Below are 24,403 nucleotides of genomic sequence, written 5' to 3'. Positions count from 1 at the left end.
TCTCCGGTGAGACTCCGCTGCCGCTGCTGCTGCTGTACGGTGGACCTACGAGCCGGGACCGATGCCAGCGTGATGATGGTGGTGATGGTAGTGAGGGAAGGATCGGATCTGCTAACACCAGTCCTCACTGGTATGGACGCCGGAGGAGAGCACTGACTATCCAGGAACCATGCCTACTGTCCTCGCTGGCAAAGGGAAACTTTCCATTGTCTGCTTTCTGCTCCGATGCGCATATTCTCAGGTGAGAGGGCAAAGAGCAGGGACTAGGTCCTACTTAGAAAACAGGAGTAGACAGCTTTATGTCACTGTGCTTATTTTATAAATGTCATGGATGTAAATGCTGCGCTTCGTCCTCGCATTTAAAATGTCACAGATTTGTTCCTGAAGTAGTTCGAAAATATTATGTGAATAATAACAGGTTCATCTACATCAACTGTGTAGTTAATATTTATCACTGTGTGCAGAATCGTGCTTTTTGTACTCCTTTAAAAAAAATATATATATAGCATCTGTAAAATTTCCGTTTAAAGCTCAGATAGAAAAAGGCTAAAAATACCTTGAAATTGAGCATAGCTTCAGTAATTGAAGATACTTTAAGAATGTAACAGGTGGTTTGCAGCCTTGTAGGCTTGCATGCTGTTTGCTGCAGGTATTGTGACGGGTTGTGGTTTGTTTGGTCCAGAGGGGGTTTACTCATCTGGGTATTGCACCAGAGCTGGAGCCTGTGATGTTAGTAGGCATGAACTTGTTAAACACATTGCACACGTAAAGTAGCACTGTGTGACTGTAAGTGTTAGCTGATGAAGCAGGGCAGACTTTTTCCTGTGCACCGCCACAGGTACTAAAATACTATCCTTCTGTGTTTGTTTTTCATTTAGACCTAAGGCCTCATAACTGTCTTGTGGGTGTAGCAATGAGACAGCTCTTCACACACACACTATTTTCCTTCTGCAGGCTTACACTTCAGCCACTCAGACACCATAGTGAGTCATGCATGCGAGCAGAGACACACACACACACACATGAATGCTTTTGCTGCGCTACACACATGCACTGAAATGAATTATAAAGTGCAAAGGAAAAGTTAAATGTGTAATTGTCTAAAAGCAAATTGTGAAATAGAGTCAGATCATTGTTCTGCAGGTCGGGGTTGATTCGAAACATCTGAACTCAGTATTTCTGCTGATACTTGGTGCAGCACTGTCATCTGTGGCAGACACGAAAAAACAAACGAAGAAAACCAAAACTCACAGTCAAGACGAAACCCACTCCCACGACACACACGGTTACACAGATGGGGAAGTGAAAGTAGCGTGAAGCATTTATTCTTCGTCTTAATGCTTGAGCTGCGTGGTTCTGGGTTTTTCATACAAGTGAGTGTGAATTTAAATTGTGAGCTCAAGTGTTTAAAAGGATAAATGTATGTGTGTGAGAGTTAGAGACGGTGGGGTTGCCTAATGTGGATGGAAACAGAAAGTTGCTTGCAAAAGAATCAGCATCCGGCTGATTATCTGCAGCTGTGATTTCTAAGATATGAGTCATCAAGAAGCTTCAGAGTCATCCCAACTCTCACAGTTACTGTGCATGTGAGAGACTCTCAGGTTTACAGTAAAGTGCTACGCTAAGGTATGAATGCAGCTGCAGCAAAAAGGCGGGAAGCAGAATGCAGAAGGTGATTTTTTTTTTCTTTTTTCATTTTTTTAAGCCTGTTTGCATCCTTGTGATGGAGGCTGAAACGTAAAACCCGTGATCAACGCCCAGAGCGAGAAATGAACTAGCCCGTGTATTTACTGTGTGTGCGCTGACTGCATGTGCATCGCCATGTTTGCTAATCAGCGCGCCTAAGTGTGCAGTATTTGAAATTTAAATGAATACACCCACGCCTCACTTAACTGAAACTAAGATGCTCAAATATGATTTGTGTGCACAGTCAACAATAGCTCTTTATTCATTGTCTAATTGGTAACTAAACCTGCATCTTCTGCTTTGAAGTGTTTAAAAAAAATCCCTCTGTCAGGGAATATCTGTCAGTCCTAACCCTTAGTCACGTTCTCCTCAATTACCAAACATCTGTCCTTCTTTTTCCTCAGGAAAGAGGAAGCCAACACAACAGCTGTGCCAAAGATATATTTGAGGTAAGAAATAGCTCAAGTTTGATTTCAGTTGGTTTGTTTTTAAAGCATTAGCACGTATTACAACTGCCTTATTAAATTTGCCACCTCATATTTGAGATGTGTCTTGCACTTCTTACAGCTCTTTCATTTGATTGCATGTTTTTGCAGAGTCATTTCAGTCTGTCTTTAGACTCAGAAGGCTGATTGTGTGGATGCTTTAAGCATCCACACTATTGAGTTCCTGTTTCTCTTTATTCTTTATTATTCTTAGGACTTCCGTACACTTTTCGCCGTGGAACTACTTCCACAATTTTTGTGCTATTTTCACCGTTCAAACTTTAAACTATTCTCCTATTTTTGCTCTTTCCGGCTATGACTTTTGGTATTTTATACTATTATACTTTTTAAAATATTCCACTTTTTTCCTTTAATTTGTCCCATTGAAATGAATGGGAAACTTCTGCAATTCTGCTAAAATTTGCTTGTTTTTGAAACTTAACTACTTCCTCATATTTTCACCTAGAACAACCATTCAAACTTTAAAATGTTCACAAATTATTGGGCTATTCAGGTATGATTCAGCTTTTTCAAATCTTTTACTGTTTTACTTTTATGCCTCTTAAAGTTTTGAGTTGCAAAATTGTGATTTTTCACAAAATACATGCGTTGTTATGGTTGCTATGCTCTTGGCTTCCAGTGTGACACTGAAGCTTTTGCAGTCTTCTCTTCATGTCCGAACAACTGTTTGCTACTTGCTCAATTTTCACTCAACTTCCACAAATTATACATCAAAACGTAGGTATTTTTGCTGGCTTTCAGAAAACGTCACTATCATTGTTGTGGTATTCATAGAACTTTCGCAAATCTCCTCAGACCAACACAATGTCAGAAAACTCTCCATATAAAGTCAATGGAGAGTTTGTTCAAAATCACCGCTGCATTTCTGTAATGAGAGGCATATTCGAATCGTCATATCTCCTTAACGAAGCAAAGTTAAGACATGAGGCTTGTCCCCGAATATCTTCAGACACCCCTGACGCTCACAATTCAAGAATTTCTTTCTCACCTATTACCGTTCTGAAATGAGTTGGACTTGTTTGAGGGTAGGAAATTTGTCCTTCGCTCAGATTTCTTCAGATTTCAAACCCTGGAAATGAACCACTTTTTTCTCTCGTCATAACTTTTTTTTGGATTTCCACAGAGACCTGAACATTTCCATGACTGTTCACCAAAGCCTGCTGTCTCTTACGGTGAAAGAATGATATCGATACTCCAAATAGATTTCGAGTTACAAAGCGTTGTTTGAGGGCAAGTCAAGGCAGTTTTTGCTTCGCTCTACTCAGTTATGGTGCATTAGAAGTCAAATATCTTTAATAATTCATATTTTAATGATAAATTGTTAACACTGGAAGATTCCCCCATCTCTTCTGAACAAAACGGTGTAAGAATGACCGTTCTAGCCCCTACGGTTAGGAAATTATGGTCATTTGTTTGAGGGGAGTCGTCACTATGAGAAATAGACTGCAATAATCCTGTGCCTCTCTGTGCTGCGTGTGTAAAAAGATGCACCTTTTTTGGCGGGAAAACATAAACAGCCACTCTGATTGGTGGATTCAAATTTAGCAGCTCCCAGGCTGACCTAGAAACTTACTTCTCTCTCCCTGTGTGTGTGTGTGTGTGTGTGTGTGTGTGTGTGTGTGTGTCTGTGTGTGTGTGTGTGTGTGTGTGTGTATTTAGTGGGAGAGAGAGAACCCTGCCCATATTTGGCAGCATGTCATTGTAGGATTTAAATTGAACATAGTTAGACTGGTTGACTGGATTAGAGCCTGTGTTTGTGTGTCCCTCTGTGCATTTGTGTTTCAATAAGTTATTACTATTCTGCTAAATCATAGTATTTCTGGTACTTTTCGGTACTTGTGCTAAATACAGTATTTCTGCTAAATCATACTATTTCTGCTTTTCATAAGATTTGTGCCTAATATAGTATTTCTGCTAAATTATAGTATTTCTGCTTTTTATAGGATTTGTGCCTAACATAGTATTTCTGCTAAATTATACTATTTCTGCTTTTTATACTATTTGTGCCTAAAATAGTATTTCTGCTTTTTATAGGATTTGTGCTTAATATAGTATTTCTGCTAAATTATAGTATTTCTGCTTTTTATAGGATTTGTGCCTAACATAGTATTTCTACTAAATGTAGTATTTATGCTTAATCATACTATTTCTATATATTTCTGCCAGGTCCCCAGGCAGCCAATCCTCTGTGAGGACTGAGACATTCAAATTTTCAAATCAGGGCCTGCACGGCTTCCCAGCCAATCATATATGTGTCCTGAGGCATTCAAATTTGCATATTGGGGCCTTCATGGCTTCTAAGCCAGCCAATCATATCTGAGGGCTGAGGAATTCAAATCCACAAATCAGGGCCTGCACAGCTTCCCAGCCAGCCAATCATATATGTGGCCTCAGGCATTCAAATTTGCATATTGGGGAATTCGTGGCTTCTAAGTCAACAAGTCATCCATGTCATATATCTCTAAAAATTCATATTTTAATGATAAATTGTCAACACTTGAAGATTCCCCCATCTCTTCTGAACAAAACCGTGTAAGAATGACCGTTCTAGCCCCTACGGTTAGGAAATTATGGTCATTTGTTTGAGGTGAGTCGTCATTATGAGAAATAGACTGCAATAATCCTGTGTCTCTGTGCTGCGTGTGTAAACAGAAGCACCTGTTTTGGAGGGAAAAAGTGCACAGGCTCTCTGATTGGTGGATTCAAATTCAGCAGCTCCCAGGCTGACCTAGAAACTTACTTCTCTCTCCCTGTGTGTGTGTGAGTGTGCGTGTGTGTGTGTGTGTGTGTGTGTGTGTGTGTGAGAGAGAGAGAGAGAGAGAGAGAGAGAGAAAGGCTTTTAATGGGATGATCTCATTCTAAGATTCAAATTCAATATATTTAGACTGGTTGACTGAATTGGATCTTGTGTGTGTGTCTCTCTGTGCATGTGTGTTTCCTTATGTGTACATATTTGTGATTGTGTGGCTGTTATAGATTTTTTTGCCAATTTTTTTCATTTAACAAGTATATTTGAGGGACCCTCAGCATGTTCAGCATTTTTTCAGCTGTCCATTTTGCTTTTCCAATTTTTCTGTTTAAGTTATTACTATTGTGCTAAATCATACTATTTCTGCTATTTCATAAGATTTGTGCTTAATATAGTATTTCTGCTTTTTATAGTATTTGTACCTAATATAGTATTTCTGCTTTTTATAGGATTTGTGCTTAATATAGTATTTCTGCTAAATTATAGTATTTCTGCTTTTTATAGTATTTGTGCTAAAACATAGTATTTCTACTAAATGTAGTATTTATGCTTAATCATAGTATCTCTATATATTTCTGCCAGGTCCCCAGGCAGCCAATCCTCTGTGAGGACTTAGACATTCAAATTTTCAAATCAGGGCCTGCACGGTTTCCCAGCCAATCATATATGTGTCCTGAGGCATTCAAATTTGCATATTGGGGCCTTCATGGCTTCTAAGCCAGCCAATCATATCTGAGGGCTGAGGAATTCAAATCCACAAATCAGGGCCTGCACGGCTTCCCAGGCAGCCAATCATATATGTGGCCTCAGGCATTCAAATTTGCATATTGGGGAATTCGTGGCTTCTAAGTCAACAAGTCATCCATGTCGTATATCTCTAAAAATTCACATTTTATTGATAAATTGTTAACACTGGAAGATTCCCCCATCTCTTCTGAACAAAACGGTGTAAGAATGACCGCTCTAGCCCCTACGGTTAGGAAATTATGGTCATTTGTTTGAGGGGAGTCGTCACTATGAGAAATAGACTGCAATAATCCAGTGTCTCTCTCTGTGCTGCGTGTGTAAACAGAAGCACCCGTTTTGGTGGGGAAAAGTGCACAGCCTCTCTGATTGGTGGATTCAAATTCAGCAGCTCCCAGGCTGACCTAGAAACTTACTTCTCTCTCCCTGTGTGTGTGTGTGTGTGTGTGTGTGTGTGTGTGTGTGTGTGTGTGTGTGTGTGTGTGTGTCTGTGTGTGTGTGTGAGAGAGAGAGAGAGAGAGAGAGAGAGACAGAGAGAGAGAGAGAGAGAGAGAGACTTTTAATGGGATGATCTCATTGTAAGATTCAAATTCAATATATTTAGACTGGTTGACTGAATTTGATCTTGTGTGTGGGTCTCTCTGTGCATGTGTGTTTCCTCATGTGTACATATTTGTAATTGTGTGGCTGTCATAAATTTTTTGGCAGATTTTTGTCATTTAACAAGTATATTTGAGGGACCCTCAGCATGTTCATCATTTTTTCAGCTGTCCATTTTGCTTTTCCAATTTTTCTGTTTAAGTTATTACTATTGTGCTAAATCATACTATTTCTGCTTTTTTATAGGATTTGTGCTTAATATACTATTTCTGCTTTTTATAGGATTTATGCTTAATCATACTATTTCTATATATTTCTGCCAGGTCCCCAGGCAGCCAATCCTCTGTGAGGACTCAGACATTCAAGTATACAGATCACAGCCTGCACGGCTTCCCAGCCAGCCAATCATATCTGAGGTCTCCCGTTTCCTCTCTCGTCATATCTCAGCGACAGATGTACAGAGAGCAATGAAAATCGCAGTCAAAGTACACCAAAGTCCGCTGATTCAGCCAGTAGAAGAATTATGCTTCTAGTCCACCTAGTTTTTGAGTTACACACTGTTTTGTAACTCCAAAAATGGCATTTTTCGCCTCTCACCGCGATCTAATTCTGACTCCTCATCAGCCTGTTTTTCAAAACGCCTGCTCTCTTTCCCAGTGGCGCAGTTGGTAATGACACGGGTCTGCAAGCCAAAGATCGTGGGTTCGATTCCACCTTGGTCAACATGTTTTTTTTTCCCTACAAATTAATACACTGTCACAGACCAGTAATTCATATTCATCATTTATTACAATTCTGCAAACTTTTATGATTTTACCAGCTTTTCTAATATAGACCTCACATTCTTGTTAACACTCCATGGCACAAATACTCTTCCCTTTACGCTTTGTGTATGTGTGTGTGTGTGTATCAATATTTCTCCCATTTTAAAGTATTACTCCTCCATAATTGTATTTCTGTTAAATCAAAGTACTTTTATTACATCTTAGTACTTCTGCTCAATCATAGTATTTCTGCTACTTTGTGGTACTTGTGCTAAACACAGTATTTCTGCTAAATCATACTATTTCTACTATATTATATTTTTCTTTCTAAATATAGCATTTCTGCTATATAATAGTATTTCTGCTATGTTATAATATTTGTGCTAAACCAGAGTATTTGTGCTGAAACATAGTATTTCTGCCAAATGATAGTATTTCTGTCAAATTATAGTATTTGTGCTAAAAAATAGTATTAATTTAAAATTACAATATTCATAGTTCATCACAGTGTCTCTGGTAAATCACAGTATTTGTGCTATGTTGTACTATTTTTCTAAATCATAGTGTTTCTGTAATGTTTAAGTATTTTTGGCTAAATATATTCTTTCTGTTATCTTATACTATTTCTCCTAAATTCTTGTATTTTTGAGAAGTTATGTTTCTGGCAAGTTACAATATTTCTGCTAAATTCTGCTATGCTATTGCATTTCTGCCAAGTATTATGTTTCCTCTAAGATATTGCAGTTCTGCTAAGTTATTCCATTTTAGCAAAGTTGTTTTGCTTCTGCAAAGTTTTTACAATTTCTGCAACTTTTCAGCTTTTTCAGCTACCTTTTGCATACAGCTTCAGCTTTAAGCATCCACACTGCATTTTCGCAGGAAATGCAAATTTTTCTAGTTACAATTACATTAATGCTTAAGAGGAGAAAATGCCAGCAGCAGCTCATTTGTGGGCTGCAGCCTGTGCATATATGCATATATATGCATTATCAGTTCATCTGCATTTGCTGAACACTTCTGTCATAAATGTCAGGAAACAGTGGAAGATATCCAGCTTTTTTCCACAATCTACACTAACATTTAGATGTCATTTTGTCTTTGACTTTGGGATCTCAGGATACAGTAGCATTGATGATTATTATTGATATATTTTAATAGAACACATGTGATAACATGGTTAATAATCCAGTATCAGATGCTATCTGGTTGACACTAGTGTGTAGTAGATTGTGGTTATTATTGCACCTCGAGGTTGATACCAGAAGTTTGTGCTTGTGTATCAGTTCATCTGGTTGCCTTATCACCACCCAGTAGCTGTAACTCTTCTCTTGTGCACCTTTTTTCTACAGTTACAATTGTTTTCCACACCTCTCACCTTTAACAATTAGGAAGTTATATGATAAATTAAACAGAAACTCCTCGTAGTGCAAAAACAAGAAGCATTTTAATTACAAAAACATACACAGATTTTTCTTTTATTTAAAGTTACTAAATGTTTACTGTTGACTGATACCACCTAATCATTCTGACCATAATTAACCAGATCTGAGTGTGTGCCAAGCGGCCCACTGGTCTAAGTTGCTACCCTGTGGACAGTCACTAGTGTAGACTGAAGAGCAGGGCAAAGAAGAAGAATAGAGTTACAGAGGACCTGTTGGGGAAAGGTGGGAGGAAGATAGCAACACATAATACTCCACCTGGGAGATACTGTTGTTTTTAATGGAGAAAAGGGAGTGAGGGCTGGTGCTGTGTCCTTGGTGACTAAAGGAGAAGAGATAATGAAGTGAAAGGATGAGCGGAGAGAGGAAACACACACCCTCCAAGGCTTAATGCTGAGGGTGGGAAGAGGGAGGAGGAGAAGAGGGAGAGAAAAAAAAAGTAATTTAATGTACATATATATATGTGTGTGTGTGTGTGTGTGTGTGTGTGTGTGTGTGTGTGTGTGTGTGTGTGTGTGTGTGTGTGTGTGTGTGTGTGTGTATACATTATTATTTTTTGTCTTCTCTCTATCTTTTGTTTTTTCTTCTTTGGAAAGAGCCAGACTAGACTGTTTACCCCGAATTCCTGATTTTATGCCAAGCTAAGCTAACTGGATGTGGGTTTTATTAAACGCACAGATAATAAGAGTGCTGATAATTTACTTACCTGAACTCTTAAACAGAGTAAGTGCAGCAAATTAACCAAAATGTTAGCTGAATCCTTTAAGATCAGCTCCACCAACTCTCTGCCGCACACACACAAAAACACACTCACGCAGATCTTCTGACATCAGATCTGATAAAGCATGACCTTTTCCAGAGCATGCTCACCGCTTCAGCAGCCAAGTAACCCTCTGCTTTTGTTCTTTACCCAACGATTGCTGCATGCACGTATATATTAGAGCCAGAGCTGCCATGCTTCCACATTGGGACACATCTGAGGAATCACATGAGCTAAAATGGGGGATGAATGGTACAAAATCAAGACGTTTTGTTAGCATCTATGAGCTCTGGTTAGTCTGACTGCGGGCAATCTAATCAGAAGAGATTATGATCAGAGCTGGAGCAAAGGCGGTGTTCTGTGGATGCACTGCCTCCTGCGTGTGCCTGGTTTCCTCTCAAGTGCTGTGCAGAGAGAACAAATAAGAAATGGCGCACATTCTCGTAATAGTCCAGGTGTATAATAGTGTGTATTTACCACAGACTTTCACATGTCACCTCAGGGCGAGCTGCAACACACACACACACACACACGCAAACGCGCACACACCATCACAGTCTAATCTGTAAGTAGTAACACAGTTAATCATTTGAAATATACTATAATGTGTCATGCATCTAATGTCTGCATGGAAGCTATTATTAGAACAAACAACATAATGCACAGGTACTCATCAGACTGACAGGCCTGACATCTGTTATACTAACCAAGAAATATACAGATTTTATGAGACATCCCCATTAAAACTGCTTCAACTGTGGTCGACCAAGATTTATTTTTTAAAATGTAATGCATGTAATCTTAAAGTCTGAGAAGTTTAGAAAATGTCCATCACAAGTTCCTCGAATATGAAGTTGTGTCTAAAACTAGTACAACTGTCTCAGTGTACAGGAAATCAAAAGCGAATGCTGATCTCTCTTTCTGTATAAATGAGTTATCAGGTGAACAGTTAGTAACCTGAATAGCACAACCCCCCCCCCCCCCCCCCACACACACACACACACACACACACACACACACACACACTGTGGGAGCACATTTAATCTGTGGTAATAGCTGAAACACTGCATGCCACAGGAGTGAACCGAAGACCCTGCACTTTGTAAGTAAAGCAGTGTTTCCTGTAGCAGTCCGTGACGGGTGGGTCGATGATTCTTTTACTTACTTCCTTCTAAGATCTTTGAGGAGATATTTAAAACAGATCAATCCAGCAAAGCTACGTTTTCACTTTTATTGCATGTTCTACAATTGGTGATTGTACCGGCGCACTCAGCACTGATGAGCACTCGTTGCGGTTCGCTTCCAGATGTCTTTCATGCTCTTCTCCCCAGGGCTTCCTTCCACAACAAATGTTGTGATGAGCTTTTTGTGTGTGTTCGGACTCACGTATTGAATACCTTTGAAAATGCAGAATGAAAAATGCAACAGCTCTATGGTGCAGTCCTCCTGAAAACTGCAAAATCATGTCTATTTCTAATTTTATTAGATCACACTTTGAGCCCAAAATGTTCCGTTTTGTTCACATTCAAAGCTAGTGAGCCGCTGTTACATGCACCTGTTTTTGTACACCGACAGCTCTGGTGAGCCGGGGGTTTTAATTCACTGCACACTGATCACAGATGTTTCAAGCGTGCAATTCACATCTCTCAACTTACAGTAGACAGGGACGCTAACCCATATTCACAGCCAGACACGCTCCCCCTGGTGGGGAGGAACAGTGTTCATAATTAGAGTCAGCTGTTAAACATGGTGCTCAGGACTGTAGAGAAATGAAGAAAGTTCTGCTGATTTAGTATTCAGGAAGATTCATCCATCACAGTGGCATTTCACCATTGGCCTTTGACCCCAACTCTGCATTTCTGCTAAACAGGACATGACCCAGTCCTGGAGGGACTTTGGGGACTCCTTGAGGCGTGACCCAGCACAACGAATCCTGTACAACTCTAAGGTATGTCTGTGACTTTGTGTTTATCTTTAACGTCTGAAGTTCAGCTTTATTACTTCATTTATACATCATGTTTGGGGTTTTCTTTGTGAAGTAATGGTTTTCTGTATGATTATCAGTCTCTCACATCGCTGTGAAAGGATTTTGGTCAACTCTTCTTGACAACATTGGTTTAGTTCATCAAGGTTTAGGCATTCATTTATGTGTAGCTCTCTTAAGGTCCCACCACAGCATTTCGATCCGGTTGACGTTTGAACCTTGATTCTATTCTGTTGTAGATTTGCTGCTGTGCTTGGGATCTTTGTCCTGTTGCATGACCCAGTTTTACTCAGACTTCAGCTGTTGGACAGATGGCCTCCTATTTGACTCTAGAATAATGTGATATACAGAGTTCATAGTTGACTCAGTTACAGCAAGATGTCCATGTTGTGGGGCTGCAAAACCAGCCCAAATCGTCACCCATCCACCACCGTGCTGACAGTTGATATGAGATATTTGTGCTGATTTGCTGTTTGGTTTTCTCCAAACGTGGCACTCTGTGTTATGTCCAAACATCCAAATACTTAGATCTCCTCTGTCCAAAGCACTGTGTTACAGACGTCTTGTGGTTTTTTCCAGATGTAACATGTTGTTTTTAGAGAGAAGAGGCTTTCTCCGGTTCTACTTGTAGTGTCACAAACTTTAACATTTAACATGTTAACTAAGGCCTGTAGATATTGCTCTTTGGTTTGTTACTATTTTTCTAGAGGTTTGCACGATCTGACCTGGAGGTGAAGCTGTTGGGATGTAAATTCCTGGGAAGATCTGCAGGTTTTAAAATTTTGTTCAACTGCTCAGACTTTCACCTCCTGGTTCTCATCTGTGTTTGAGGTTGAAGGACTGAGATTACGCTCGCTGTTTCTGAATCAGCGTGTCTGTGGTTGACAAGGAAAAACAAATGTGTGAAAAAAAACCAAACCTCAATCACTTCTGGTGATTTTCCTGCATATTATGAGTCAATGTTTATCTATAGGGACGACACATTTTTAACTGTTAAAAGTGAGATTTACTTACAGTTGTTTTGTTGTCTGTCTTTCCAAAGGATACCAAACAGCCAATTACACAACAAAGGCAAAGTATGTTTTTGCCGATTTTTCTGTCAAATTTGAATATCTGACATTTGTCATCATTTACAAGCAGCTCCCTGTTATTAGTGTTGTAATCTGGTTTCTTTCTCTCTGTCAGACCGAGGGGATGTTCCGCTGCGAATGGCCCGTCACCCTCATGTGGCCCCCCACAAATCGTAAGTGTGGCCTAAGGAAACACGATCCTCTGATGTTCCTCAAGCTTGAGCTGCTTCTGTAGCGCGCACACATACACACACACACACAGAGTGATGAAACACATCACAAATACTCGTGCGTGTCACGAGAACTTCTGTAAACTGTATTCATCAACCTCATCGTGTCAGTAGCTGCGAGGAAAAACACGAGTGATAGCGAAAGAGGGGCGAGAGATGTAGACATCTCAGGTCAATCAGCTAACGGTGTTCCAGGCTACAAGTCGGGTTAAAGGTTACTGAACATTCCTGAAAGCTGTCAGTGGAGACCGATGTGCTGCTGTTTGTTAACTTTTTACATCCTCCTTTTAACGTGAAACACATGTTGAGTGGTGTAAGCCAACTATACAATTTCACAACCTTTGTTATGTAAGACAGAATTTTTTTTTTTTTTTTGAGGGGGGGGGGGGGGGGGGGGTGACTTTACTAAAATATTTATAGAAAGTTCTTTTTAAACATTTGAACATGTTTCTGCAATGTAAATAAAGCTTGTGCAGTTACATAATATAACCAATACATAACCAGTCATCTTTACTGAAGACAATATTGAGTAAAGGGTTTAGCAGTGATTGGTTAATCTGACTTAGTTATCTTTGTATAGTTTAAGAGCCAAAGGTGCTTAATTTATGTGGTTTTGAAACTGAGTTTTATTTGTTTTGGGGAGAAAAATAACTGCATTGAAATTTAATTTTGAAATCAAAAGAAACTTAAAGTACTGTACAAAAGACTTAAACCACCACTCAACTCTTTATATTTTATTTCCAAGGAGCCAGACTTTCTTGTCATTTTGAAAGTCTTGCAATGTTTTTCTTTGGACTTTGGTTGATTTTTTTATTTAGTCCTTGTACCTGACCATTTTCAGAGGAATATTTTGTTTGGTTTTGCAAAAAACACTAGGCTAGTGGTCTCAAAGTCAGTCCTTTGTTATCTTGGCTGTGTGCTTAGGTTCGTTGTTGTGGCGGGGCGTGGCCTGCGGTGCCGTGCAGAGGAGGCGGACGCACCTGCACGGCATCCGCAATCACGCCCCGCCGAATTAAATATTGTACTGGGTCCTGTGGTTGGGTTGTTGGTGTTATGTTGAGCTGGAAGCGGGAGAGCTGCAGCTCTGAGTGCGAATGTACAGCAACCGTGTAGGGATTAATAAAAGCAGCAAAATGCCACTGGGTCTGCCGTGGTCGTTTACAGTTGTCTTGTTGGAAAATTAACCATTGCCCCAGGTCCAAAGGGCTCAGGAGCAGGTTATCATCAAGAATGTCTCTATACCCTGATTAGTGTCCGGATTCAGTCCTCCTTCTGAAAACATCCCCATAGCATGATGCTGCCACCACTTTAGGGATGATATTTTCAGGTGATGATGGCATTCACACCAAAAAGCCACACCAATTTTTTGTTTTTGCTCAGACCAGAGAATTTTGCTTTTTATGGTGTCCTTTGGCAAACTCCAGTTGAGCTGTCATGTGATTTTACTGAGGAGTGTCTTCATCTGGCCACTCTACATCACAGGGCTGGCTGGTGGAAGCTTCTCCTCTCGCCACAGAGCAATGCTGGAGCTCTGTCAATGTGACCATCAGGTTCTTGGTTACATCTCTTATTAAGACCTTTCTACCCCAATCGCTCAGATTGGCAGGGTGGCTAGATCTTGAAGACTCCTGCTGGTTCCAAACTTCTTCCAGTTACGGATGATGGAGGCCTCTGTGCTCACTGGGGCCTTTTAAAGCTGCAGAAATTTTTCAGTATCATTCCCCAGGTCTGATCCTTGATACAATTCTACAGGTCGGCAGACAATTCTTAGACTTCTTGGCTTGGTTTATACTCTGAGAGGTACAGTCAGCGATGGCATCTTATATAGACTGCCGTGTGTCTTTCCAAATTATGTCCAGTCAGCTGAATTTACTCCAATACAAGTTGGAGAAACATCTGACAGATGATCAAGGGAAGCAGGATCCACCTGAGCTCAATTATGAGTGTCATGGCAACATGTATTTGATACATGTTATACTTTTGTTTTGTTTTTTTAATAAATTTGCCAGAATTTTACACAAACGTTTCATTTTGTCTATATGGGGTCCTGAGTGTAGAATTTTCAGATGAAAAATAATGAGGGGTGGCTGAAGACTTTCACACTCTTTTTCACTGCACTGCAGCTCTTAATTTTTGAAGACATTAATAGACGGAGCTGTTCATGGAAATGCAAATGTCAGACTTTAAACACCGTTGAAGTGTTTACCTTATAATGTCAAATTGAGCCCATTTGAGAACACTGCAGATAACCATCCAGATAAGTGAGTGGATTTAAATCATGTCCTGGTTGCACCCTCATGTAGTTTCCACTAATGAATATATGTCTGAAGATCTGTGGGCTGTGTTCAAACTTATCATTTCAATAAAGAAGAACACAAACGTTTGGAAGTGCTGAAAATTTGAAATGCATCATTCTGATAGACTGATTAAAAAAAAATGTATCAGATCGAATCAAGTATGGGCTGTGAAAGGTGGTTGTCTGGCAGGAGAGATTAGGTTTCAGTTGGTTCTTGGCTTTGTGACTGTGTATTTGTTGGTTTACAGCATGCTCGCCGATGACTTGAAGCTGAGCAGTGATGATGAGGAAACTCCCACGGTAGGTAACACTCATCTTCCCATATTGTTGATCATTTCTTTGTCAGTAGTCTTGGCCTGAGACGGACATGATTAGAAGATATTGAGAATCCTTGAGGAGACAGAGAGACTATGCGGGAGAGTGTGTGAGGACAGAGAAAGCCAAAGGGAAAGAAAAAGTGCCTGGCTTCTCCTCTTGAATGACACTTTTTCTAATGTGTATAATAACAAATTACTGTGTTTGTTTTGTGTCCCACAGGTGATTCATGAGTCAGCTTCCTGGGACAGACACAGGTACCTGCTTACAAATCCTTCACTTCCTTTTCCTTTTTCTTCTGTATACCTGTAAATATGAGTTAAATATTGTGAATAACAACAGTATATATGCCTGCGTACCCCCTCTGACCCCTCTCTGATGTTTGTGTGTGTGTTGACTGACAGCCTGTCAGCACAGCGAGCGCACACACATGGCAGGCGGGTGAGACATTCCAGCTCAGACTCCTCAGGCTCAGACTCCACCAATGAGTCAGGCAGCAGTAGCTTTCATTCCCGGAGCCCAAGCCAGAGTCCAGAAGTTCACCCTGATCCCGAGTCGCCTGCCAACATCCAGCCACTGTGCAACAACAAGGAGGTACCAAATGCTGAAGCCACAGCCTCCCCGTCTGCGTTCTCCGTCTTCTCTGCCCATGTCTCACTTGTTTCTCTCCTTCTCTGTTTATGAGCCTGAGGGTGATTTCTCTGCAGGGAGTTGTGGGCTTTAAGGCAGTTGACAGCAGGTGTGGAGAGGGACAGAGCAATGAGGAATGCATGCAAGTGGGAGAGGAAGAGGACTTGGGGGTTGAGGGGCAGAGGTAGCTCGGAGAACTAGTGCGTAGGTGTCATTTTAAAAGTGTGACTCTTAAAGAGAGAAGCCCTCGGGATGTGGAAGTCATCAAAACCTGAATTCGGGTTGACAGTTACAACTAGACCTTTTTCAAAAAATAGATATTACAGTAAAAATAATGTGGACTGCTTGTTTGTTATTATCTCAAATAAATACAGATAGGGTGTAGGCCAGGGTATGGGCTGTTGGAGGTGGGGGGCATTGTAGATGTGTGTTGTGTGGGAAATGAAGGGGAAACCAGCTTCTCTTCTATGAATGCAAGGCCCTGTATGACATAGCATAGACTGTATTACTGAACATGCACAACATTGGGCCCCTATATAGAGGAAGGGAGTGTGTTTGTGGGGAGGGAGGGGGGGTGTAAACCATGTGTTTTTCATTTACGTCAAGTATTTGAGTGTCTCCCAAGGAACAGATGGGGGGTTGGAGTTGTGGAAGCAGCAAATCCAGAGTTCCAGGTAGTGAGAAAAAAAAGGGAGGGACAGAAAAGTAGGAGGGGAGGCAGTCAAGAGGGCACAAGAGATGCAGTGTCTTCTCTGGAAAGGGAGCGAGGGATGAGGGTAGGAGGGCAGAGGGGTCACTGTTTGGCTTGAGGAGTGGAGGTTTAATTTAGCTCCTGGTCAGCGAAGACAGAAAAGAAGTGAGCACGTAAGAGAGAGAGACGTTTGCGCTCCAGCTGTGAGTAAACTCTTTGTTGTTGTTGTTTTTTTACGTGAGTAAAAAGCTCCTACTTTCTTTCTCATTCTTATGGTTAGCAAGCCAGTTGTTGAGCAAACATTAAGTGAGTCATTTGGTATAAGTGGATGAGGGGTTGAGCTACTGTAACCTCAGTCCGAGTCCACTGAGCATGCGTTGGAAAGTATGCTGTTGAAAGGTTCTAATGTTGGAATTTATTTATGAGTCATAATCCAGATTTGTCATTTGGACTTTAAATAGTTTCACAACAGCTGAGCCGGTGAGGTATTTTCTCATGTGCTGTGAAAGTATTACAGTTTTACATGTTTCTATTAGAATGTGCAGATAGTGTGATATAAACACATTTGGGTGAGGCTTGTATCATTCCTTACGATGGTTGAATGTAAGATTAAGTGATCCGGAATCGTCTGTTCGCCCTGGATTATCACAAAATTAGCCCATAATGATGCAAAATAGGTCAGGAGGTTTAATTACTCTCCTACTTATAGTAGTAGTGTAATATCTTGGGGGTTTTTTTAGTAGTATTTCATGATTTAATGTTTGACCTTTCGATTGCACGTGTAGCCTGCAAAAAATTTACTGCATAATTAAGTCCTAACCTCTTGCTTTATTAGAAGCCCCTGCAATCTGGCAAGTCTCCACTGCTTTAGCATCGAGCTGTTTCTTTCCTCAAACTACTGAAATCATTCCACACTCTGTTCTATAAAATTATTTTTTTATGATTGAATTGTTCACTCACTTTTTATATCCTTTTGTGTCTGCTTTCTAGACACATTCAGATCAGGTTGATGTAAATAAGAATAGGTTGATGACAACTTTTAAGGACCTCTTTAGCCAGCATTGCCTTTTTATGTTGGAAGTAGTTGAAAAAAGTACATAAAATAGAATTATAATTAATTCAGCCAGTGGCAGTGATAAAATGCTGTGTGCATATGGCTATGTCAGTAATAATAATTCAGATCTACAGTGGATATAGCTGCATAATAGCATTTTTATTATGTTGTTCCAGCCTATTTCTGTATGTTGAAATCCTCACAATCCCCGACTGTCATCAATATTTTATGATTAATTTGTCTTTTTATCTCTCTCTTTTTCTGTGTTTTCTTAAGCCTGATCACCCCCCTGCTGCCCAGTGGCAGTTAGATAAATGGCTGAAGAAGTCGCGGAAAAAATGTGCCAGCACTGAGCAAAATCCCTCCCAGACTATTCCAGGACGCCTGCACTCTCCCCACACCCACCGAGCCCCATCCCCAGCAAGGTCATTTGACAGCAATCAGGAATACAGCCCTAGCCAAAGCCCTATTCCCAGCCCACAGTTCAGTTACAGCAACAACAACAGCCCCCTTCCAAGCCCTGGTTACAGCTACTGTCCAAGTCCGAGCCCATTTACCAGCACTTGTCAAAGTCCCAGCCCTAGTCCAAGGCACAGCCCAATTCCAAGTCCAGTTCTAAGTATTTGCCCCAGTCCATGTGGGACACTAAGAGACAGCCGTAGTCCTAGCCCTATAGCTAGAGATCCTCCAAGAAGCCCGAGTCCCAGTATACCTGCTCCTTCCAGGGTTTGTCACTACCCTGAGTTTCAGAGTCAGAATCAACCTCAACCCAGTCAATCAACCAATTCCCACAGGATAAAAATTAGGCCATGGATCGCCCCGGTGTCTGACACTAATACAAATATCAAGTCCACGAGTAATACTCATCTTCAGCCATCTCACAAACACAGACCCAAGACTCGACCACCACAGGACCAAGGCCAAAGTCAGACTAAATCAAAGGCTTCTGTCATTTTAACCTCTAGTCAGAATCAAAGCCACACATCTAGACCCAAGCCTAACTTTTATCCAAGCTCTAAACAGCTGGCTGATGTGTCCCAAACTAGAAACACATCACAGCTTGCGCAAATCCAGGGAAGCAGGTCCAGTCACAAGCCCCGACCTCCATTTCAACCAAATTCTCAACATAGCCCCACAAGAGCAAAGCATTTAGTCCCTACTGCTCGTGAAATCAATCCTCTTCATAATTCTCAATCTACCTCCAGAGCTGCTAGTAATCCTGGTTGTGGGCCAAACTCTCAGTCCATCCCTGGCCTCAAAAAACACAGGTCCAAGTCTTGGGAGGCCACTGCCCCCACCACTGTAAATGTTAATCACGCGAAAACAACACCGAAAAAACCTCAAACTAAGAAACAGGAGGTGGAACGCAGAAGAGATCATCTGACCACAGGAGAGGGGAGAAAACACGAGAGAAAGGAAGATAGACAAAAGGAAAAACAGCAAGGGAAACGGGAGCAAAAGGAAGACAGGAGGCTGGCGGAGGAGCAGCTATTGAGACGGTCCTGGATCCAGAGTTCGGCTGAAGAAGAGGAGGGGGAAGAGGAGGAAGGAGTGACGGAACAGGACAGGAGGAGAGAGGAGACGGCAAGAGAGGAAAGTCGGAGGAAGAGGGAGGCGCAACAACAGCGACATAAATGGGAGGCCAAACATAAAGTCCCTACCAACCACTCACATCAGCAAGGGGGGACAAAAAAGCGGGGAAGAAGTGAGGAGGAGAGACAGTTCCAGCCAGACCCGTCGCCTCCTTCATCTTCACGGTCCCCAACTCCTCAGAGAACATCCTCCTCATCCTCTTCTTCGTCCTCATCGAGTTCAGATTCTGAATCTGAATTTCAAGCTCCGATTACCAAAGTCCCAGCAGACTCCACCTCTCAGAGGAAACTCGCCAAGCCAGGGCAACAGGGCCCAGGAAGGCCTGACGCCAGCAGGCCTAAGGTGGTGCAGCAGAGACAACCGAGCTCAGGTAACCCGAGTGAGGACCAGCAAAGTGCGGGGAAGCAAAAACTCTACACCCTCGTCCCCTTTGGACGAGGGAACAAGGCTGCACCCCACTCCCAGCGAGGGCTCCGAAATCTGGTGGTGCACATAGACCTCTGTCTTCTCAAGAGGGTCCCAGACACTGCTACTCAATCCACTCCTAAAAAAACCTCCTCTTCCTCCTCATCCTTATCAGCCAAGGACAAGCAAATTGAGACTATGAAACACCTGCACGTCCCTGAGACACAGACTAAAGACAGCACAAGAAAGCGCAAGGTAGACAGTGTTTCCTTTCATTCTTTGCCAAATGTGACGTGCATGTCCACAGAAATGGAATAAATCATTGTGTTCTGCAGGAAAAATGTCATTTGAATACTTTTGTATGGTCTCATGATGTACATGTGTGTTTGTGTGTGACCAGCTGGAGAATGGTGTGTCACACAGAGAAAACAAGAGGAGTTATGCAGACAAAACCTCAGGCCACACAGAGTCGTCATCTTTCACAGCTGAGACCGTAACGACTGATACCGTGGACAGTGGGTAAGAAAAACTATGACGACACACTTCAGTTTGCACATACAGCCACGTGGCATGCACACCCAGTTGCACCGATGCAATTTAATCCCATATTATGTGGCATTTGTATCAATCAGGTGTGTGGAGGACGATTTGGACAGTAAGAGGCCGCTGTCTCCGCTGTCTCCCTTGTCTCCCCGGCCCCAGAGCCCCGAGATCCCCAAGTCTAACTCCAAAACAAAAGCTGCAGAACAGCATCACACCCACAAGAACAAAGACAAGAACAGAGATTCTGCGATAAAGGTAGCATAAACAGCTACTCTAAATAATGCCAACTCCACTTATTCCAACCATTTTTGCTCATCCTCGTCTCCTTTCGTGCACTCAGCCCAAGATGGAAGTGGAGTGTGTGAAAGTGTCGAAGCAGCCCCAGCCACCACCTGAGTCCTGGAGCACTGCAGCACAAAGGGGGACTGTGCCAAACCACGAAACGTGAGCGATCCCGCGTAGTCCACACAGTCCATTCCTGCACAGCCCACACTGCCTTTCTGTCATATAAAAACACAGACTGACAGTCTATGTAATCTTAATGATGATATGTAAACAGGATTATGTAAAAAGATTCCACAAAAATCACTATAATTAACCCAGATTGCATTTCAGACAATGTGTAATTAGATCATAATGAAGTTGTCAGGGGTCACGTGATTACATTTTGTTCATGTCTTTTAAAATTTTGAACTATACTTTAAAATTAGGAAACCTTTGCGATAAACACAAAACCCCATGTTTCACAGTAGATAAGGTCATTTGATTTACCCAAGTGTAAGTGCTGAATATTCAAAATACATTTAATTTGCTTTGCTAATACACTTTTTAATTGAAAAACATCACCAACATTCAGTACTTTCATTTTGAGACCATTACATTTTCCCTTATATCACCCAGAATGCTCTGCATGATCTCATAAAATACTCTTTACAGTCTGTAATCAACGTTATTGTGTGTTTGTCTTTTTTTTTCTAGTCCTCACCATGCTGAGTACTACTTACATGAAGCCAAAAGGATGAAGCACCGTGCTGATGCCATGGTGAGTCTTTGATCTTTGCTTGAATATAAATTGTTAATATTGAAATTATAGTTATTGCAGATAACGTGGAAGAAGTTTGGAGCTTATTTATTTATTTTTTAAAATCTGTGTTCATTAAGCATGCAGTTCTTTGTCTCTGTGTAGCTTTGCATGATTCACAGTTCAAAATAATCCTTCTTTGTGCATTTCTGGACTGTGATGTAGCTCCTCGCTTACAGTGTCTCCGAAATCACAGACTGCATTTAAAAGATGGGCATAGCTACTGTGACATCACCCATCTGGATTATGAACATGGAAGACCCTTGTTAACAAAGTGACCATACTTGGATGAGAGTAGGGAATGCTAATTTATCAGCTAATGTTAACAGGCTTGGTTTGGATGCAGCACCCAAAAACTTTGTGGGTGCACTGCAAAATCAGTGTTACATATAAATAAAATACACAATCCAAAATTTCACTCAGTGAAACAGCGCAAAACTATTCGACACTTTGTAGCTCACATTATTACTTGTTATTTGTCGGATAATAGAAGTAAAAATTAAAAAACAACTACTCTTAATGCAGGCGTTCACAACGACTGCGTGATGGATTCATTTGTTTTTTCAAACTGAGCTTGAGTTTTCAGATTTTTCCGACCAATCAGACCACTGCATTCAGCAATAAACGTGCACCAATACTGAATATACAAATAGTGAAATAATCCAATTTTACCTCAGACACAGACACTGCTCTGGGTCAGTCGGCTCTCTAAAATGATTTCTCTCCCTCCTAAGATGTGTTCCCAACTCTGCCAACATGAGCTCAAACTGCCCCACTGACATCCTGAAATATGCACGACAGCGGCCGCGATACAGCTTCACCTCCTGAAATTCTCCATGCTGCTGCCTTTTCCTGGGAATCGAATGAACACAGACTCTCAGTTTCTTCTTTTTCTCGTTTAGAAACCTCAGGAGCAGCTGATCATCCCAAACAAATTAGAGACCAAAACTTTTTTTGTGCCAGGCTTTAAGTGCTATAGTGTAAATATGCCTATCAAGTTAGACATTTTAACATTGGGGTCTTTGTGGATTGACTTTTTTTTTTAAGTGGCCAATCCAGGAATTGCAAGAACCATCTGAAATGAAACATTTACAGCACTTTGAAGCATACCCTTACAATAAAGATTACACTGACACCATCTTCTGGTATAAATTGGTTTATATCAGGGCGATTGGGGTGCCAGCCATACGTACAGCCAGTTTAGAATCACTAAATAACCTAACATTTTGGCTTCTTTTGCCTCTCCAACTGTGGGAGGAAGCAAGCTACTGGATTCAAACCCAGAACTTTTTTTCTGTGACAGTGCTAAACATGTATCACTGGGCTGCCCAAAAAAAATTAACAAATAAAATAATATTTTGCCTCTTTTGATTATTTCTTTCCAGGTCGACAAGCTAGGGAAGGCTGTGAACTATGTTGATGCTGCTCTCTCGTTCATGGAATGTGGGAAGGCAATGGAGGAAGGGCCGCTCGAAGCAAAGTCTCCTTATACCATGTATTCGGAAACAGTGGAGCTCATTAGGTGAATGACATTTCAATGCTAAAGCGGTCACAAGTCATTTGGATTTGGATATGTGCATAAACACAAATTGTGGCTCTGGTGTTAAAAAGCCTGTTTCTTAAGGTACGCAATGAAGCTGAAGAGCCACTCTGGCCCCGGGGCGAGACAGGAAGACAAACAGCTGGCGGTTCTGTGGTACATATTTCTTCATCTCATCTGTTTAAGCCACATCTATCATCATACTGAAGGACGTGCATTTTGAGGATAATTTTGCGCCATGTCCGACTCTTACCCACAGTTTCCGATGCCTGGCCCTCCTTTACTGGCAGATGTTTCGCTTGAAGAAGGATCACGCACTGAAATACTCCAAAGTGCTGCTGGATTACTTTAAGGTACATCTAAAAACAAGTCATTTACTTGAAAACAAGTCAACTTTTATGTGTGGATGACACGTCAATAAGCCTTGTTTGCATGTTGTTACAGAGCTCTCCTAAAGTGCCTACTACCCCACCCGGTTGGAGTGACTCTGGGAAGTAGGTGGATGATAACTTTGAATGATCGGCCTTTTCTTCAGCCCATTTAGTCCACTGAAACCACCGCTGATTGCCCATCACTCTGTTGTGTATGTGTGTTTTCACTCTTAGGGGTACAGGAGGACCCCCCTCTTCACTCTCGCCTAATACCAAACACCTCGCACGGGTTTCCCACGAGGGCAGCAGCTCTGCCTCCCTCATAAGCATTCCCCACCGTATCCACCAGATGGCAGCAACTCACCTGAACATTACCAACAGTGTGCTGTACAGCTATGAGTACTGGGAGGTGGCAGACAACCTTGCAAAGGAGAATAAAGGTAGTGGTGATTTAAATGGGAAATAAAAAGGGGAGAGATTACCATGAAAATATGTCAAATGCATTTTGGTTTTCAGATGTTTTAAGACCAATATCTTTTTTTTCTTCCTCATCAGAGTTCTTCAACTACTTGAATACTTTGTCTGGGCCATTGACTCTTCACAGTAGCATCGCTCACGCTGTCCAGTACACCAGGCAGGCCCTTCAGTGGATACGCATTAGTGCCAAACTCAACTAACTTAGAAAGGATTCACTATAACCTGCCCACTGGATCTCATTGACGGTAGAGGAGGTAAAACTCTGGAGAGCACTGAGATGGATGAACTCCCACAGAGCCTAATAACCCCCACAGTATGTTTTGGTGCATACGCTTCCTTACTGTGTGCACATTAAATGAGCCTCTTAACCATTTGCCAAATGTCCCTCGGACCTTGGAGGATTCACATGTATGTTCAAATTCACCCGGAAAGCCTTTTTCATACTTTGGAAGTAATCATTAATCTAGCGGACTTTTTCTCAAGGGGCCAAAGCAGGAGAATATCCTTAATAAAAAAAAAAGACCTACAACTAGAGAACTTGTTTGCATCTTTTGCTAATGACGGTTGTAATGATGTACTTTTTTTCATTGTTTTTACTGTGCAATATTTGATGGATGGTTTGTTTTTAGAAAAAAAAGAGGAAGACTTGCAAGAGAATAAAATGTTTGTCCCTTTTTATTTTTGAGTGTGGAGTTACATAAAGAAACTTTGTACTGAAGACGTCCCTCTGTCGGTTTACAAATTGGGTCTGGTTAAGGGTTACATGGAAATACATACAGGATGATAATCTTTTCCCTCAATGAGGAATATTTCTTCTAATAATCAGCATGTGAAACCCATCAGAAACCACTGGATGATGGCTGTATATAGTGCTT

The 24,403-nt window shown here is 41.3% G+C and overlaps 1 protein-coding gene across 1 annotated transcript; it reads left to right on the top strand.

The window, feature by feature from the left end:
- On the top strand, positions 1-24,188 carry aff3 (AF4/FMR2 family, member 3). Its single transcript, XM_080903284.1, has 19 exons — positions 1-241; positions 2,091-2,135; positions 11,119-11,196; positions 12,275-12,308; positions 12,418-12,475; positions 15,077-15,128; positions 15,366-15,400; positions 15,548-15,737; positions 17,795-19,771; positions 19,917-20,035; positions 20,149-20,314; positions 20,400-20,503; positions 21,038-21,101; positions 22,526-22,662; positions 22,765-22,836; positions 22,940-23,033; positions 23,125-23,174; positions 23,286-23,491; positions 23,607-24,188. The coding sequence occupies exons 1-19, from the start codon at positions 170-172 to the stop codon at positions 23,726-23,728; spliced, it is 3,675 nt and encodes a 1,224-aa protein (XP_080759410.1). The 5' UTR covers positions 1-169; the 3' UTR covers positions 23,729-24,188.
- Positions 24,189-24,403: the final 215 nt, after the last annotated feature.

Source organism: Rhamphochromis sp. 'chilingali' (assembly GCF_963969265.1).
Source record: "Rhamphochromis sp. 'chilingali' genome assembly, chromosome: 14".
NCBI lineage: Eukaryota > Metazoa > Chordata > Actinopteri > Cichliformes > Cichlidae > Rhamphochromis > Rhamphochromis sp. 'chilingali'.
This window is presented reverse-complemented; position numbering and strand designations above follow the sequence as displayed.